Raw genomic sequence first — 13,985 nt, 5'->3', positions numbered from 1 at the left:
TCCAGCGATTCTCCTGCCTCAGCCCCCAAGGTAGCTGTGATTACAGGCGTGCACCACCACGCCCAGCTAATTTTTGCATTTTTAGTAGAGACCAGGTTTCCCCATGGTGGCCAGGCTGGTCTTGAACTCCTGACTTCAGGTGATTCATGCCTGCAGTGGCTCATGCCTGTAATCCAAGCAGTTCGGGAGGCCGAGGCAGGTGGATCATTTGAGGTCAGGAGTTCAAGACCAGCCTGGCCAACATGGTGAAACCCTGTCTCTACTAAAAATACAAAAATTAGCTGGGCGTGGTGGCGGGTGCTTATAATCGCAGCTAATCGGGAGGCTGAGGCAGGAGAATCGCTTGAGCCTGGGAGGCGGAGGTTGCAGTGAGTCGAGATCGTGCCATTGCACTCCAGTCTGGGCAACAGAGTGAGACCCTGTCTCAAAACAGAACAAAACAAAACAAAACAAAACAAACAAAAACCAACCAAAAAAAAACCCATGTATGATATGTCTTTCCAGATTTTTATGTTTCTGTCTTTTTTCTTTTAAATAAAACGGGATCCATACTAACATTGTCTTTTATCTTAAAGGTTTGTCTTAAAAAGTTATAACTTGGAGATCTCACCTTGTTAATATAGATCGGCTACATTTTAAAAGTGGGCATGAAAATCTTCTGTTATGTATGTACTATCATTAATTCTGTTCATTTTTTCCCACTAGTACTATCAACTACAGTAAAGACCTTCCTCTGGCCCAAGGAATCAAGTTTCAGTAAAGGTGTTTTAGATGAACATCCCTTAATTTGAGGTGTTCCGGCAGCTGTTTTTGAAGAAGACAAAATTAAAGTTTTCCCTGAATAAATGCATTATTATGACTGTGACAGTGACTAATCCCCCTATGACCCCAAAGCCCTGATTAAATCAAGAGACTCCTTTTTTAAAAATCAAAATAAAATTGTTACAACATAGCCATATTTACTAGAAGATGGGTTAGATGGATTTTTATTATGTCAACTAGTTGTACATGGCTTTTTAAAAGTTAATGGTTATTTTGTAATTAGAAAAAAAATAGTACATACCAGGGTAGGAATTTGGGAAAATACAGAACCGAGGAGAAAAGAGAAGTCTTTGCAGTAGATACGGGGTGTCTCCTGACCAAGCGAAGGATTCGGCGGTGGAGGGTGAATATTGCTTGACATTACCCACCTATGGCGTGTGTTGGATGGCGTGTGTTTGAAAGGGAGATGCATTCCCCTATATGCTTGGACCATAGTTCAGTATTCATGTGGAATAACTTGCAGTGCTTAAAATGACAACAGGCATTCATCACAGTCGTGGCTCTTGCTTATGAAGGCTTTGTCAACTTGGAAGAGATTTGTGGGGTAGACGGATTTTGTTCCTGTGCTGGTGTCGGCCACCTGCTGGAGGACTCTGAGGCCAAAATTGCCTGTGCAGAATTGTATAGAAAGTGCATCTGGAGGCTGGGTGAGGTGGCTTACACCTATAATCCCAGCACTTTGAGAGGCCGAGGCGGGTGGATCAGTAGAGGCTAGGAGTTTGAGACCAGCCTGGTCGATATGGTGAAACCCTGTCTTTACCAAAAAATACAAAAATTAGCCCAGTGTGGTGGCAGGCGCCTGTAATCCCAGCTATTAGGGAGGCTGAGGCAGGAGAATTGTGTGAACCCAGGAGGCAGAGGTTGCAGTGAGCCTAGATTGTGCCACTGCCTGGGCAACAGTGAGATCCTGTCTCCAAAAAAAAAAATAAAAAGTGCATCTGGATTTTTTTTATACAACCTTAGACCATTTTCTTTAGCTTTAGGCGTCTGCAGTTGCCCTTAGATCTGTTCTCAATCCTCAGTGTATGTGGCAGCATGTGGTCACAGAGCTGGGCAAAGTTCACTTTCTCTTTGCTGACAGTCTCACCTTTTCTCATTGGGAAGCTGCGCAGGAGCCTTTGGGCTGGTTCAGCCCAGAGGCCCCTGTTCTCCTGCCTTCCTGGCACTCTCTGCTCCCCTTCTGCATGGCACCCCTCTACTCCTGCCAGGTTGGACTGGAGCAGAGGCCTTTGAACAAGATGACATTTGTAGACAACCTGATCCATCAGGATGTGGAGAGATTTGGACAAATGGCAAATAATTTGGGGTTGAATTATGGCCCAGAGAAGTAAGCAAATGAAAAACTAAACAATTATAAATGTATCTGGGAAGCAAAGGTATTCATAATATGTCCCATGGCCAGCTGCGAGCAGTATTTAACTAGACATGCTGTTGTCAATATTGAACATGAATCAAGCCAAATACTGATATAGCTATTGAGAGAAGGTTGGCAGGAAGAAATCATGGGTGAGGGTAGGGGGGAGTGCTTAGCTATAGATTTTAGGTAAAACTGATTCTGAAAGCTTTCTTTGAAACAAATTTATAATTTTTCTTCTACATGTTTCTAGCACAAGGACTCAATTTTTTTGGTTATAATGTTCATTAAAACATATGCCTTCAATTTGTTCCTCTTTGTTCTTTTTTGCTGATTTAGCAGATATAAATCACTTGTTAGTATTTTTAACTACCCAAGTTAAAATGTACATTTGTAAGTGTTATTACTGGTCTTATATTTGAAGGTGCGAGAGGTCTTGTGCTGCTCATTACTGGTTATATTGAGCATTTCATAACTCCTAAATCCTGTGTTCCAACCGCTATTGCTGACAATGCCAAGCCTCCATTGTGGATGTGGGGAATTGTGTTTAGCATGCTTGCTTCTGCCACGGCACTAAAGCCTAACTTGCTTAGGATCTTGCTGTACTTGGAGAGAGCATCCATTCACTGAGCCTAGCAGCCAGGCTCTTGTGACTCCCTGGGAAGTGGGTGAAGACCTAGCTCCTGGCTGCAGCTGTGGGGAGGCAGACCCTTCAGATGAAGACTTCTCACAATGGAGGGGAGGCAGTTTTCTCAAAGGAAATTGAGTGCTATTTTGTATTCTGCTTCCCACTTTCTCTTTCAGGTTGGGAATCTGTTAAGCCTCCTCTCTCTCCTGCTCTGCAACCACAGAACACTTCTTTTTTTTTGGTGTCTCAGTTTTACCTACACTGGAGTGCAGTGGTGCAATAGTGGCTCACTGCAGCCTCCAACTTCTGGGCTCAATCTGTCCTTCCACCTCATGCTCCCCAGTAGCTGGGACTACAGGTGCATGCCACTGTGCCCACCTAATTATTTATTTTTTTTTTGTAAAGATTGGGTCGTACTACATTGCTCATGCTCGTCTTGAACTTGTGGCCTCAAGCAATCCTGCCGCCTCAGCCTCTTGAGTTGTTGGGATTACAGGAGTGCGCCACCATGCCCAGCTCTGTGGAAAATTCTCTGTGGCATTCTGTCTCCTGAAAATGCCGAAGGGACCAAGAGGGCCCAGTGTCCTTCCTCTTCTGTTCCCTGGCACTTTCAGACCATTTTCCTGTTGCCGTCATTCTAACAAAGGTTGCAGATTGGAAAGCTGATTTGGAATGTTAAGTGTTTTCGGTTTCAGTATTTTTATGAAATTCCTATGGTCTCCAACACAGTTTTTATTTTTATTTTTATTTATTTATTTATTTATTTATTTATTTTTTACACCTGGCTTGATTCACTTGCTTACCCTGATTCCCTTATTTAGGTCTCTGGAGACATATGCAATGGTGACCATTTCTGCAATTTCTACCCTATTAGCACTTACCTCCCCTTCCCCATAACCACTCACGTTTCATTTTATTTGTGCTATTTGTTGGTCTTACAGTTTTAAAAGAGGAGGTGTGAAGAGATTAGATACAAGTGGCTGCCATTAATCTTCAGTCCCATAAACAGTACATGTTGATGTACCAGAGTTTTAGGTTTTTCATATAATAAAATATATTGATCTTTTATAGTTTTTCCAATTTAAGTTTTGAAAGTTAGGTTACAACTATATCTTTTTGATTTTTCTTTATTGTGAGGTGTATTTTTAAAGATCAAAGTAATACTTGCATACAGCTAAAAATTCAAAAGGGGCTAGGTACAGTGGCTCATGCCTGTAATCCCAGCACTTTGGGAGGCTGAGACGGGCAGATCACTTGAGCCCAGGAGTTCGAGGCCAGGCTGGGCAACATGGTGAAACCCTGTCTCTACAAAAAATACAAAAGTTAGCCCAGTGCAGTGGTGATCACCTGTAGTCCCAACTATTCGCAAGGCTGAGGTGGGAGGATTGCTGGAGCCCAGGAGGTCAAGGCTGCAGTAAGCTGTTATCATGCCATTATACTTCAGCCTGGGCAACAGAGTAAGACCCTGTTTAAAAAAAAAAATTCAAATGGGCCTAGAATGCTTATAATAAAAACTAGCAGCTCACATTCTCACTCTACCCAACTCCTGATTCCATTCGACAACAACCACCTTTTCTACTTTTGACTTTTCTAATTTTCTCTTACTTACCTACATATTTCTAGTTGTGCAACCATCACCACTGTCTAGTTCCATCCAAAACATTGCCATCTCCCCCAAAATCTTGTACCTATTAAGCAGTCATTCCCCACTCCCACCCTCCCCCAGGCCCCAGCCACCATTGATCTGCTTTCTGTCTCTATGGACTTGCCTATTCTGGATATTTCATATAAATAGAATCTCTTACTAATTTCCAAACAGTTGGATGATCTGTGTCACATGCCTATCATTAATGTTTTCCAGTTACTTGGTGTCAGTTTCAGTTTTTGTTTTGCTTGCTTTTTTTTTCCTGGTATTGACTCCCCAAGGGCCTTTTGTCCCCCTGCTCCCATGTGGCTGCTCTCTAGGGCAGCTGCAAAGGTGTCATCCTTGAACTCCCCTTTGCTGCTCTTCTATGTTACAGCCTCTTGTTCACTGCATCCTGTTTTTCTCTTTATTGCTTTATGCTCTTCTTTTGCTGGAGCCTATCCTGCAGAAGCTTCCCGCCAATGATTGTTTTGGAGGAAATTGAAAACCAAACCAAAGCTCTCCTATCCAAGGGGAAGAACTTTATCTCCATATTGATTGAATATAGGATTCTAGATTTAAAATGTTATAGGCAGTTAGAGTTTGCTGTTATTTTTTCTTCTATTGGAAAGGTCCACAAATATTTTATTGACATTTTTGTCTTTAATCCATCTGGATTTGGGTTACATGTTGTGATTTGTCTACGTTATTTCCCTTTTAAAAATAAAAATAATTCCTCAACTCCAATTAGACAATTGGGTTGTCCTTTTCACACTGATACCTCTTTTATAGTATACTGCATTCTTACGTATAACAGGATCTGTTTTTAGCTGTGTATCCTGATTCAGTAATTGGTATATGTGTGTGTGTATATAGATAAATAGAATGCCATTTCCACATGCAGACTGAAGGGCAAGCTTACTCCTTTTTCTATGACTACATCTCCTGTCAGGTGTCCCCTCTGCCGTGGCTCTATAGGATTCTGTTAGATAGTGGTGGTCATTGCACAACTCTACAGATATACTAAATGCTACTCAATTGCTCACTTTAAAATGGGTTAAAATGGTGAGTTTTATGTTGTATTTTACAATAAGAGAAACATACAAAGCAAATTAAGCAATAAAAAGGGCAGTTACTACAGGGAAAATCACATTTAATTCTGTGATCTTTTAAATTTCTTCTATTTAAATTGTTTTAGAGTTCTACATATATTATCTATGTGACCTGCAAAAAGTAACCTGATCTCTTTGAACTTCATTTTCTTGTCTGTAACGTGGGTTGTATCAGTTTGGTTTCTTTGTGGCAAGCTGCGGAAACCAATTATGTCTTTAGCAAACATGGTCTGTTTTGGAAAGCCCAGATCCAATTTGCCTCTCCAGATCCACTCTCTTAACATTCTCCTGCAGTGTGTCCTTAGGGGCTGATCTCTACGGTGCGCTTCATCTGGGCTTGCTTTATCCTCTGGCTTCTGATTGTGTTTGGCCAGTGGTAGAAAATCAGAGCAGAAAAAAAAATGTCAAGAGTATTTTATTTTTTAAGGAAAATGTACACAAAGCGTGTTTATTGGGATGATTTCTCATTCATCCTGATTCACGGTTGCTGCTTCCTCCTAAGGAACATTCTTCTGTAAGCTTTGCTTGTCCTTCTGTAGGCTGATAGGAGAGTGGAACAGCCAACACACACAACTTTGGGCATGGCGAAAGAGCATGGTGACTTTATAGCATCCTGGTCATTTCACATCCGTGAAGAAGGAATTGGTTCGTCACCAGGAGCTTCTCATGTTTTCTCTTCTGGAGAGGCATGAAGGAGATCCTCTAGAGACATGTCGCCGGAAAGTTTATTCCTTTCTCTGTGTCTACATCTCCTGTTAGATGGCCGCTCTGCTGTGGCTCTGTAGATTCTGCTAACATGACTCCTTTTTTTTTTATCCTTTAGTCTGCAAGTGGAGATGGAATTCTGTTGCTATTTCCTGAGTTTGTCTCCTTTACCTCTAGGGACCTAGCTAGGTAGCAGGTAAAAATCAACTGTCTCGTAGAAACGCCACTGCTAGAATGAGTGAACTTCAACTGTTTTTAGGCTTTTTGTTTCTCAAAACTGCAGGAAAGGACCAAGCAATTCACCTAGCATAGATCATTTACCTTTAAGGTAATTTACCTGCCCCTTGGCAAGGGGAGAGCAAAACACCTGGATTAATAGTCCTAATGCTGAAATGAAGGACAGGTAGTTCCCCTAAAAGAAATTAGAGTTGTTATCCTAGGTAAGAAACACAGATGCTGCTAAGCTTAAACAATCTATTTCCACTGTATGAGGATGCTAATAATATCTGTCCCATGCAATTATTAGGATTAAAGAGTAAAATTATAAAAGTTAACAGTGCCTGGTAGGTTCATGGTAAGGGCTCAATAAATGTTGGGTACTGTTATTAAGATGTTTTCCACATTCGTTTTCAGCTTTTAATATTTTAATTATTTTCCTAAATAAAATTTAGAAACATTTTCCAGGTTTTTAAAAAAGAAATTTCTTTGGGATTTTTATTGGACTCAAATTTATAAGTTAGGAAGAACTAATATGTAATACTCAGATCTTAAAAACATCAGTGATACGTATTTTGATCAAATTTTTATGGTTCCTAGCAAAATTCTGTCGTTTATTTCATGCAATGTCTTAACAACTTTTAAGTTTATTCCTATATATTTTATGATTTTGGATTTTTTTTTTTAAGTCTGTGTTGCCCAGGCTGGAGTGCAGTGGTGCTGTCTCAGCAGACTGCAACCTCTGCCTCCTGGGTTCAAGTGATTCTCATGCCTCAGCTTCTCGAGTAGCTGGGATTACAGGTGCGCACCACCATGCCTGGCTAATTCTTGTATTTTTAGTAGAGACAGTGTTTTGCCATGTTGGCCAGGCTGGTTTCGAACTTCTGGCCACAAGTGATCCACCTGCCTTGACCTCCCAAAGTGCTGGGATTACAGGTGTGAGCCACCGCGCCCAGTTCAGTTGTTATGGTGAATGAGATTCCCCATCTTACGCATAAATTATTGCAGAGACCATTTACTTCCCAAGGTAGATTAGGTTTGAAAATAGAAACATAGATCCAACAACTACTCACTATTTGCTATTTGCTTGTTGAGAATCCTTACAGCCTGGCAATTCCAGGGTTATAGAAATCTGGCCCCCATTCAGATATAATCAATTTGTCTTTACAGTGTTGACCTGTAGGTGTCACTGTTGGTCAAAGCAAACGTCTGTTTAGCAGTGAAGTGAGTTGTGTTGACTTTGTATCCAGGAGGTCACCATGGAAAAGTTTTTGCAGTCAACAGACAATGCCCCACATTTATGAGCTGCTTTACTTTCCAGCACCATTGGTAACTTGCCTCTCCTACTGCCTATAATTGCAGGTTTGTATCTTTTAAGTTAAAAATGTGGCTGGATGTAATGGCTTATCCCTGTAATCCCAACATTTGGGGAGGTCGAGGAGGGAGGGTTGCTTGAGCCCAGAAATTTGAGACCAGCCTAGGCAACATAGTGAGACCCTGTCCTAACAAAACAAAACAAAACGAAACAGAACATTTTTTAAAAAAATTTTCCATCCATTCTTCTTTCCCTGCAGTGAGCATATGTGTGATGCTATTCCATTTTGAAGAACTCCATGGGTCATTCGTTTTATTTACACTTAAATGATGCTTACTGTGTTCCAGGCACTTTTCAAAGCACTTAGCAAATATAAACCCATGGAATTCTCATAACCCTAGGAAATAGATATTATTATGATCTTCACTTTATTGATTTGGAAAGTGAGGCACAGAGAGGTTGAGTAACTTTCCCCAGGTCACACAGCTGATAAATGATGGGGCTGAGATTTGAATCCAAGTAGCCTGGCCTCAGAGTTAGTATTCTTATGAATGTGAATAGTGTCCCTGAAATAGCAGAGTTCTTATTTCCTCGCCTTCCCTGTTTGACTCTCTTAATTGTCGACTTTTTTTTTTTGCAGTGTCTTTTAATGTGACATAATCACAAACTTAAAGAAAAGTTGCAAGTACATAGAACTTTTCCCCCTAAATTATTTGAGAATGTTGTTGATCTGATGCCCTGTTACTCCCAAATGCTTTAGTGTATATTTCCCACAGACAAGGACATTTTCCTGCATAACTACAATACAACCATCAAAATCAGGAAATTAGGATTGATGTGTGTATTAGTCTGTTCTCACAGTGCTATAAAGAACTACCTGAGACTGGGCAATTTATGAGAAAAGAGGTTTAACTGACTCACAGTTCCACAGGCTGTACACGAGGTGTGGCTGGGGAGGCCTCAGGAAACCTAACACATGGCGGAAGGCGAAGGGAAGCAGGCATGGTCTTCACATGGTCGGAGCAGGAGGAAGGGAGTGAGGGGGGAAGTGCTACACACTTTTTTTGTTTTTTTTTAAACGGAGTCTTGCTCTGTCGCCCAGGATGGAGTCCAGTGGCACGATCTCCGCTCACTGCAAGCTCTGCCTCGCCTCCCGGGTTCACACCATTGTCCTGCCTCAGCCTCCCGAGTAGCTGGGACTACAGGCGCGTGCCACCATGCCTGGCTAATTTTTTTCTATTTTTAGTAGAGATGGGGTTTCACCCTGTTAGCCAGGATGGTCTCGATCTCCTGACCTCGTGATCCGCCTGCCTCGGCCTCCCAAAGTGCTGGGATTACAGGAGTGAGCCACCGGGCCCCGACGCACTACACACTTTTAAACAACCAGATCTCTTGAGAACTCTATCACGAGACGGCACTATGGGGATGGTGCTAAACCATTAGAAACCACCCATATGACCCAATCACCTTCCACCAGGCTGCACCTCCAACACTCGGGATCACAATACGTAAGATTCGGGTGGAGACACAGAGCCGAATCATACCAACGTGTTACTAATATCTAATCCTCAGATCCTGTTCAACTTTTGCCCCTTGTATGTTGTCATATCTCTTTAGTCTCTTTTAGTCTTCTCTTGACTTTCATGCTTTTGAAATTACACGCCACTTATTTCATAGATCATCCCTCAACTTGACGTTTCCTCATAATTAAATTCAGGTTGTGCATCTTAAGCCGTACACTCACAGAAAAACACCGTATTCTCACCTGCATCCTATCAGGCAGTGTGTGATGTTATTTCCGTTTGCCCATACCAATGATATTAACTTTGATTTCTTGATTAAGGTGGTGTCTGCCAGCGATCTCCCCTGTGAAACATCTCTTTTACCCTTTGTAAATTAATAGGTCTTTGTGAGGGGAGATACTTTGAAACTATGTACATGTCCTGCTCTCCATCCAACTTTCCATTGATTCCCTTATTTATATTTGTATGTACTTAAATTTTTCTATTTTATCCAATGAGTTATAATCCATTTATTACATTACTTTGATGCTCAAAATAAATTTTTATATCCCTGATTTGGCCAGCAGGACTCCCTTCAAGCTGGCTTCACTGTCCTTTCAACATGTTCCTGTCCTTCTCTGAGCACTTCCTTTCTTTTTGGCACAAGATGTTCCAGGCTCAGTTTGTACTTTTCCTGCCCCAGCCCTAGAATCAGCTGTTTCTTCAAGGAGCCCAGGTCTTTTTTGGTAAAGCGTCATGTTTATCAGCCAGAGTCTAGTGTAGGGATGCCTATTGATGTGGGGATGTCACTGCTCCCAGGCCCTTGCAGCTGGCAGACATGTACATCTACATTTATTTATAAATCTGTTTATATGGACAAGTGTGAGTTTACATAAAACTTCCGAATCCTATCCAACACCACAGCGTTCCTTTTTAGTTTTTTCCTTTCAGTATCTGCAACTCTTGTCTGATGAGAAACCTGCCTCACTACCCTTGATGCATTTTTTTGTAGATCACTCCCTGTGTATCACTTATCTCCCATCCCAAGAGGACGCCCTCCTCACCTCTCTCCGGTTCTGATGGTGCTGGACTTGTCCTTACGTGAGTGCCCTCATCACCTAGTTCAGGCTCTGACACCCATGTACAGCTCCTCTCCATCGAGGCACTCTTCTCACCCATCTAATGGCTTCAGGACTGAATTGTTTGGGAAGGGAAGAGGTAGAGAAAGAAGAACTGATCTTTCCTTAAATGCAGAATTTTGAGTCAGAATCAAAATAGTACTTGACTGCCCCATGCGTGCTTGTTCTGGGGCAGGAAGGAGAGATATCTGGACTTAAGCTGGAAGAGTGGAATAGGCGGGGTGGGCACAGGTCCCGGAGGTAGAGCACCTGCCTTCCAGGCACAGCTCTGTTTCTAAGCGGCCAAATGATCTTAGAGAAGTAATTTGATCTCTTGTGCCCCAGCTCTTCCAATAATGAATTGGACCAAATCTAAATCAAAGACTGGTGCCCCATGGCCAAAATTGGCCTAAGTGCTTATTTTGTTTGGGAGTCAACTTCCTTTCTTTTTTATTTATTTATTTATTTTTGAGACAGGGTCTCCCACTGTTGCCCAGGCTGGAGTGCAGTGGTGTGGTCATGGCTCACTGCAGCCTTAACTGCCTGGGCTCAAGCAATCCTCCCACCTCAACCTCTCAAGTAGGTGGTACCACAGACGCATGTCACCATACCTGGTGAATTTTTTTATTTCTTGTAGAGATAGGGTTTTGCCATGTTTCCTAGGCTGGTCTCAAAATCCTGAGCTCAAGCAATCCACCCACCTCAGCCTCCCAACGTGCTGGGAGTGATACAAATAGGAGGCAGGGAGATACTGCAGTAGAAGAGGATGGTTCCCTGGCAAAGGCCCCACCCTCAAGCTTGGAATCCCACGGCCCTAAATGGGAACAAGCATTCCTGTTTTTGTGCCCAAATGTTGCCTTTAGGCCCACCATGCCGCCTATCCTGTACCCATATAAACCCTGAGCAGAAGAGCAGAGAAACATAAGAGCAGTGCAGCAGAGAAGGAGAGAAGGGAAGGAGCATCTGAATGTTGAGAGGAGTTTGCCTGGGGATGGTCGGACAGGAGATTGGCTGTGGGTCTGCCTAACTCCAGGGGAAGATCATCTTCCCACTCCATCCCCTCGCCAGGTCCCCATCCATCCTGCTGAGAGCCACCTCCATCTGGCAATAAAATCCCCCTCATTTACCATCCTTCAATTTGTCCATGTGACCTGATTCTTCCTGGATGCAGGACAAGGACCCGGGTACCAAGAGGGCACTGAGCTAGTTAACACTTAAGCCATCTGCGACAGCAGAGCTAAAGAAGTACTGTAATATGTCCATTGGGGCTTCAGGAGTTACAGGCACCCACCCCTAGATGCTACTGTGGCGTCAGAGCCCAAAAGCGCTTGCCCCAGCTCCTGCATGCTCCCCCTCCTCTAAGGGGTTTGAGTGCACAGTGGCCAAACAGATGAGCCACACTCGGTCACACGTCTCTGAGGGGGGTCAGGGAACTCTCCCGTTTCAGGATTATAGGCATTAGCCACTGCACCAGGCCAGGAGACAAGTTTCAAAAAAATCAAATTTAAGTTTCTTTAGTTGGAGGCTGTGCACTCCAATTAGCCCCAGGTGGGTGACAGCTCAGACCATCTTTCCCAACTTTATAAATTTCCCTCTCTGGGCTAAGTTACATTTCAAGCCTCTTCTAGCTCAGCATGGCCTCTTCTCCATTTGCTATGCTCTGGCTCAGCAGATTCTTAATCTATGGCACCAGGCCTGTCAAGAGACATGCATTTGATTCCCAACTTTTAGCCAGGAAACACTGGGAAAGCCACATCCGAGTGGGTTGCTGCTGCTGGCTCGGGTGGCTGGGTTTTATTCCCTTATTTGGCCCCGCCCACATCCTGCTGATTGGCCCATTTTACAGAGTGCTGATTGGTCCATTTTACAGAGTGCTGATTGGCCCATTTACAATCCTTTAGCTAGACACAGAGCACTGATTGGTGTATTTACAATCCTCTAGCTAGACAAAAAAGTTCTCCAAGTCCCCACTCCACCCAGGAAGTCCAGCTGGCTTCACCTCTCAGTGTTATTGATGGAAGCACTTAGATCTCCCTGCTTTCTGTGTGGAGCTGGTCTAGGCCTGGACCATCCTTGGGGCAGTCATTTAATTAAGTGAGGCTCAGAGGTCTGGACTGATGGGTCACCCTGATTCAAAGAGAATTTCTTCAGTAAACAGGGTCTAGAGGAAACCACATAGTCTGGGGGCTAAGCCCCTGTTTGGCAGGTCCGGGGATTGAGCAAGAAGACACTTGCCTGGATGAGCAGAGAAAGGAGATGGGGCTGTGTCTTGAGTCTATAGGCTGGGTCACTGGAGGTATGGTAGGATCTCTAGAGCTGCCTCTAATGACAGCAGAGTCTCTTCAAGAAACTTATGAAAGGGACCAAATTCTTTTTCTGATTACCTTTCTAGCTTCTCTGGCTGAGCCCCTATATATTGGATTGACATAGACAGATTAACAAAAGAAAACAATCAGAATTTTATTAGCATGTGCATTGCAATTACATGTGGGAACACTCAGAGATGAATAAACTGAAAGGTTTGGTTGGAACATGGGCTTATAGCATTTTAGCAAAGGACCAATAGTTTTTTTTTCTTTTTTTTGAGACAGAGTTTCACTCTTGTTGTCCAGGCTGGAGGGCAATGGCACAATCTCGGCTCACCACAACCTCTGCCTCCCAGGTTCAAGCCATTCTCCTGCTTCAGCCTTCCAAGTAGCTGGGATTACAGGTGCGTGTCACCTCATCCGGCTAAGTTTTGTATTGTTGGTAGAGACGGGGTTTCATCATGTTGGCCAGGCTGGTCTTGAACTCCTGACCTCAGGTGATCTGCCTGCCTCGGCCACCAAAAGTGCTGGGATTAAGGACGTGAGCCACCGCACCTGGCCCCAATACATTTTTTAGAGAAGTGACAGGACAAAGGAAAAGGACCTGAGTCTCTAGGGGCAGCAAATTGTGGGAAGACAAATATATGGGAAACCAATTGCAGATAAAGGCCTGTTAGTAAAGTTTGCTTCACGGGTTCCTCTGGTGCCATCTCTAGGCAGCTAAGGATCTAAAGTTGTCTCCAGTGATTAACTTTTTTTCTTCCTGATGGAGAGGGGAGGAAGAAAATATTCGTAAATTTATGTCTAAGATGGGGAGTGCAGAGAGCTTTTCTTGTATCTGTTTCTTCTCAATTGCCTTCAGCTCAAAATAATCCTTATGTCAAAGTGTCATATTTTGAGGTGGCATATTCTGCCAGCCTACAGTCCCAAGAACCTTGGCTAGAATGGATTGGTCTTGGATTGCAGTGAGTTGAACAACTGTATAGAAGTGTAGAAGAAGGAAATATCTTCTAGTTGAGTTTTAACTTCTGTTTTGAGCTGGTGAACTCAAATCGTTCACTGAATATTTAAATTCTTTGACTTTCACCTGTGAAAATCTCCTGAATGAAATGAGATATTTGACCCTATTTAGGGGGTCACTGAACATGCTTCTAACATGAAAACATTCAGCTGTGAGCTGGGAAGGTGAGTTGTGCTCACAATCTCAAACAGGGTCGGGGAGAGAAGATTTACATGTTCTGTCCCCTGTGCCCTTTCTTGGGGCCTAGAGGACACAATAACTT

At 43.1% G+C, this 13,985-nt stretch overlaps 1 protein-coding gene across 1 annotated transcript in view; it reads left to right on the top strand.

Moving 5' to 3' along the window:
- ALDH7A1 (aldehyde dehydrogenase 7 family member A1) overlaps positions 1-973 on the top strand; it is a 51,486-nt gene extending 50,513 nt beyond the window's left edge. Inside the window, exon 18 of the mRNA XM_003259902.4 lies at positions 706-973. Coding sequence (XP_003259950.3) covers positions 706-760 — 55 coding nt within the window. The 3' untranslated portion in view covers positions 761-973. The remainder of the gene's footprint in view (positions 1-705) is intronic.
- Positions 974-13,985: the final 13,012 nt, after the last annotated feature.

This window comes from Nomascus leucogenys, chromosome 2 (genome assembly GCF_006542625.1).
Source record: "Nomascus leucogenys isolate Asia chromosome 2, Asia_NLE_v1, whole genome shotgun sequence".
Taxonomy (NCBI): Eukaryota; Metazoa; Chordata; class Mammalia; order Primates; family Hylobatidae; genus Nomascus; species Nomascus leucogenys.
The sequence above is the reverse complement of the archived record's forward strand: the minus strand, read 5'-3'. Positions and strand labels throughout refer to the sequence as shown.